The sequence below is a fragment of the Eurytemora carolleeae genome, unplaced genomic scaffold (assembly GCF_000591075.1).
Source record: "Eurytemora carolleeae unplaced genomic scaffold, Eaff_2.0 scaffold2399, whole genome shotgun sequence".
In the NCBI taxonomy this organism is placed as follows: Eukaryota; Metazoa; Arthropoda; class Copepoda; order Calanoida; family Temoridae; genus Eurytemora; species Eurytemora carolleeae.
Genome location: NW_019398284.1, coordinates 5,622 through 10,727, shown reverse-complemented (window position 1 = coordinate 10,727; position 5,106 = coordinate 5,622). Strand labels below are relative to the sequence as shown.

The window sequence follows — 5,106 nt, the reverse complement described above, 5'->3', positions numbered from 1 at the left end:
GATGACAAATTTGACAATCTACGATTTCCATCCCTTGGATAAAATCGTAATGCGCCCCGGAATCTCAGAAAATAATAAATATGTTTACCTTCCAATCTATTTCACAGCCAGAGCAACTGAAATAATCAATAATCAAAAACTTGAAACATGTATATTGTAGTTAACCACTCAACAGTTAAAACTGGGAATGGAGGCGTCTTAATTTATCTTTTAATCAAAACAAAAATGAATGATGCAATTCCCTGATATATTTCTTACAATGTTCAGAGGTCTTTAACCTTTAACGCTTGATCTAGATATCCCAATGTTGCCACTTCTAAATTGCAGGCTCAAGATGGAAAACCCCAGATTCACAATATGTAAGTGTCCATTCCAGTTAATAAAAAAAACTTTCTTAATAAGGAGACATTTAAATAGAACTTAATTCCACTTATTACTAGCTAAGACAGTTTTGAAAAAATATGCCAAAGGAATTGAGTCTTTGCCTCAAACTGATTTTCTAATCCGAATATCTTTGAAACCTAATGTCTTAGACCTTGGATATTTCACATTATAAATTCTGATATACAAAACATTCTTAGTTTGAATGTCAAAAGTTTACATCACCGATTTTCAAAGATATAGGGCTTAGAAAATTAGAGTTTGTGGCAAAGAATCATTTCTTTTAATTTTAACTAGGTAATAGTATAATGATAAATGCCTGATAATCTCTGGACCATCGTAATCTAGGGGGGATTCAGGATCAGGACCTTCCCTCAGCTTATACTCCTTGGTCAGAACACTGTTGGAGAAGTAGGGGTTCTCAGAGAACACAAAACTAAACAGAATCGTAAAACGGGTAGGGTGAGTTTGACCAATTTGAATACTTTTGGGAATCCAGTCTTCATTTTTTAAAGATTCTGAATATTTTAGGCAACATGTTTAACAGGTCACAAAATTACTTAGCTTTTTCGAAATTGGGCGTTAAATCAAGCTTAGAAAGTTACAAGGTCACGAAGTCGTAAGAAAATTGTCACCTTAATATAAACTTTAAATAGAGTGAAATAACTTACTTAAGAGTAAATCCCGAATTCCCAGGTTCTTTAAGAGTAACAGTCAGATCCTAATTAGCGGCAAAGTTCAATACACCACGTTATTGTGTGGGGGGGGGGGGCAATTGACCGTAATACCCCCCCCCCCCCATTCCTCAAAAATAAATAATTTTCCAAAATGCAGCATGGCTTAAGGAAAACAATTTATTACGTGGATAAATATGACTAAAATGGAATCATTAAAAGATTATTTAGATTTCCATCTTTGCTTATTTTGTCCCATTGTCCCAATTGATCTTTTCGACTTCTAACCGGCACATTTTTTATAACTTCAAGAACTTAAAATTAAGAAGAAATTTTTTTTAACTGTCTACGATGGGAGAGGGAACCCACGGACGCCATGAGCCTCCGCTTTGCAGGCAAAAGCCTTCCAGATTTGAGCCTCCACTATGCAGTAAACGAGCCTCCACAACACAGCACAACTTTTTTTAAATCTTGGTTTTTGAGTAATAAAAATTTTAACAATTTTTTTCACGTAGTGGCATGATAATTTTACTAAAGATTAGAGTTATTGGGAACATATATGGACTCATAAAGTGGTTTATAAGATTTATATTAAAACTTTAAACATTTCTTACGCAGAAAGGAAGATATTTGGAGAAATATTTCTGCAGTTTTGTTGTAATCTTTGATTTAAACAATACCTTTTTTGAAAAATGTTAAGAATTAAAAAAAGTTATCCAAATTTTCTAGATTTATTTTAACTACAAATAGAGGTCTCGCAATTACATCCAAGAAAAATAGATGAAATGAAATTCAAACTTTTGCCTTTTCGTTAAAAACTGTTTTAAGTTTCAACCACCTTTTTTATTAGTCATAATTAGGCACAATTTATGATAATTGATAAATACTTCTGATCTTTGAGAAACATCTTATGCCACTTCGTCGAAAATTTGCAAAAATCCTTTATTTAAACTTAAACACAAGTTCAAAAAAAACTTCTGTATTTCACAGGCACATGTTGATGTATTGCGCATGCTAATTACTGCATAGCAGAGGCTCGGTCTGCCAAGCATATCTGGGAAGCTCGTGTCTGCATAGCAGAGGCTTATGGCGTCTGGGGGTTCCCTTCCTCCTACAATTGGCACGCTTAAAACGTAACTTATATTTGAGAAATAAATGTAAAATGAAAAAAGCTTAAGCCTTCCTTAAGATACTCCAGGACTGGTTCGTCGTGAGGCTCCACCATCCCCATCAAGGCATCCTCGTTGGCGTTCTTCATGGCGTACATCCAGAACTAAACAATTCCAGTTTTTACCTTTCAAATCTCAAAACTAAGAGAGAATGGATCAGAAACATCATATTTAAACAGAAAAAAAGCCGTTACGAGCCCAACATCAAGATTGCAGAATGAAGCGTGGTTCAAAACTTAGTCGTTATAACGGAAACAGATTTTTATGCTAATATTTACTACCGAGTTTTACATGTAACCTGTTAATAAATGTACATAATGTTCCACAAATGAACTAAGATAATTTGGTTAAAGTATATTGTGGAAGAGGTTTAACTATACTGTGGAAGAGTTAAAGTATACTGTAGAAGAGTTAAAAGTATACTGTGGAAGAATTAAAAAATATATTGTGGAAGAGTTAAAAAATACATTGATGAAAAGTTAAAAAGTACATTGATGAAAAGTTAAAATGTACATTAAAAGTATATTGTGGAAGAGTTAAAGTATATTGTGGAAGAGCTAAAAGTAAACTGTGGAAGAGTTAAAGTATACTGTGGAAGAGTTAAAGTATACTGTAGAAGAGCTAAAAGTATACTGTAGATGAGTTAAAAGTATACTGTGGAAGAATTAAAAAGTTGTGGAAGAGTTAAAAGTATATCGTGGAAGGGTAAAAAATATATTGTGGAAGAGTTAAAAGAATAATGTGGAAAAGTTAAAGTATACTGTGGAAGAGCTAAAAGTATACTGTAGAAGAGCTAAAATTATACTGTAGAAGAGTTAAAAGTATACTGTGGAAGAATTAAAAAGTATATCGTGGAAGAGTAAAAAGTATGTTGTGGTTGAGTTGAAAGTATATTGTGGAAGAGCTAAAAGTATACTGTGGAAGAATTAAAATGTATATTGTGGAAGAGTTAAAAGTATATCGTGGAAGAGTAAAAAGTATGTTGTGGTTGAGTTAAAAGTATATTGTGGTAGAGTTAGAAGTATATTGTGTAAGAGTTGAAAGAATACTGTGAAAGGAGTAAAAAGTATATTGTGGAAGAGTTACCTTAGGAATTCCTTTGGTGTTCTCATCCATTCCATTTATGCTGATTTGTTTAACACCATTGGTCAATTTTTCCTCATCGTCTTCCTCTTCATCTTCCCACTCAATCTTAACAAGATCATCATACAACTTTACCATTAAATGAAATATCAGTATGTATCAACGTAACTAATGCATAATAAATGTATCTTCAGTATGAAAAACGTTTCTACCGTATAATAAACGTATATTTAATATGATCAACATATCTTCAGTATAATACGTATATTTAATATGAGTAATGTATCTCCTGTGTGATCAACGTTTCCTCACTAAAATACGTATACTTAATATGATCAACGTATCTCCTGTGTGATCAACGTTTCTTCAGTATAATAAACGTATTATTTAATATGATCAACGTATCTCCTGTGTGATCAACGTATCTTCAGTAAAATCAACGTTTCTTTATTATGATCAACGTATCTTCAGTAAAATCAACGTATCTTCGTATCTTCAGTATGATCAACATATTTTTAGTATGGTCAACATGGCTTCATTATGATAAACATGTCTTCAGAATGATCAACATATCTATATGAATAATGTATCTACTCTATGATCAACATATCTACTCTATGATAAATGTATCTTCTCTATGATCAACGTATCTATAGTATAATAAACGTATTTTCAGTATGACAGACGTGTTGCTAGAATAATCAATGTATCTACTCTATGATAAATGTATCTACTGTATGATCAATATAACATTATAATGGTCAATGTGTCTACAGAATAATATGATTAACGTAAATTAAGTATAATCAACGTAAACTAAGTATGACCGACTTGAATTAAGTAAGATAAAAGTAAATAAAGTTTGATGAACATAAACTAAGTATGATAAAGTATGATAAACGTAAGCTTAGTATGATAAAGTATGATCAACGTAAACTAAGTATGATCAACATAAACTAAGTATGATCAACGTAAACTAAGTATGATCAACATAAACTAAGTATGATCAACGTAAACTAAGTATGATAATCGTAAACTAAGTATGATTAAGTATGATCAACGTAAACTAAGTACAATCAACGTAAACTAAGTATGATCAACGTAAACTAAGTATATCAACGTAAACTAAGTATGATAATCGTAAACTAAGTATGATTAAGTATGATCAACGTAAACTAAGTATGATCATCGTAAACTAAGTATGATCAACATAAACTAAGTATGATCAACGTGAAGTATGATCAACATAAATAAGTATGATGAACGTAAATTAAGTATTATCAACGTAAACTAATTATGATAGACTTAAATCAAGTTTGATCAAAGTAAATTAAGTATGATAGACTTAAATTAAGTATAATTAATAGAACTAAGGTCCAATCACAGTATCCATGAAATTTATAAAACAAATTTCTAACGTATGTTCAAATTTAATGCATAAAAAATCATATCAAGTATGGTTGACACATTTTCTCAAGTATGGTTAACACATTTAAGTATCAACGTAACTAATTAATGATAATCATATCCTAAGAATGATCATTAATAATTGATCAACAAATCTAAATATGATCAACATAAAATTTCAACGTATCTGGAGTGTAAAATCACCTCTGGACCGGAAGGCTCATATTCTCCTGCTAATATGCTTGCTCGTTTCTTGTTTATTTCATCATAAACCTTCTGGTACTTTAGATCTAGCTGATGAACCTCTCTGTAATAATCACTCTCTGCCTGCAACAAGAAGACAAATTTTCTCCAGGGGTAACTTAAAACTATCAAGAATCCCCACCCCCCCC

General features: G+C 31.6%; 1 protein-coding gene across 1 annotated transcript in view; it reads right to left on the bottom strand.

Moving 5' to 3' along the window:
* The window catches only part of LOC111717139 (nucleosome assembly protein 1-like 1), a 14,444-nt gene that overhangs the window by 6,489 nt on the left and 2,849 nt on the right, over positions 1-5,106 (bottom strand). Inside the window, exons 2-7 of the mRNA XM_023492646.1 lie at positions 4,919-5,063; positions 3,311-3,415; positions 2,239-2,328; positions 1,053-1,102; positions 701-817; positions 89-116 (exon numbers count right to left, since the gene is read on the bottom strand). Coding sequence (XP_023348414.1) covers positions 89-116; positions 701-817; positions 1,053-1,102; positions 2,239-2,328; positions 3,311-3,415; positions 4,919-5,063 — 535 coding nt within the window. The remainder of the gene's footprint in view (positions 1-88; positions 117-700; positions 818-1,052; positions 1,103-2,238; positions 2,329-3,310; positions 3,416-4,918; positions 5,064-5,106) is intronic.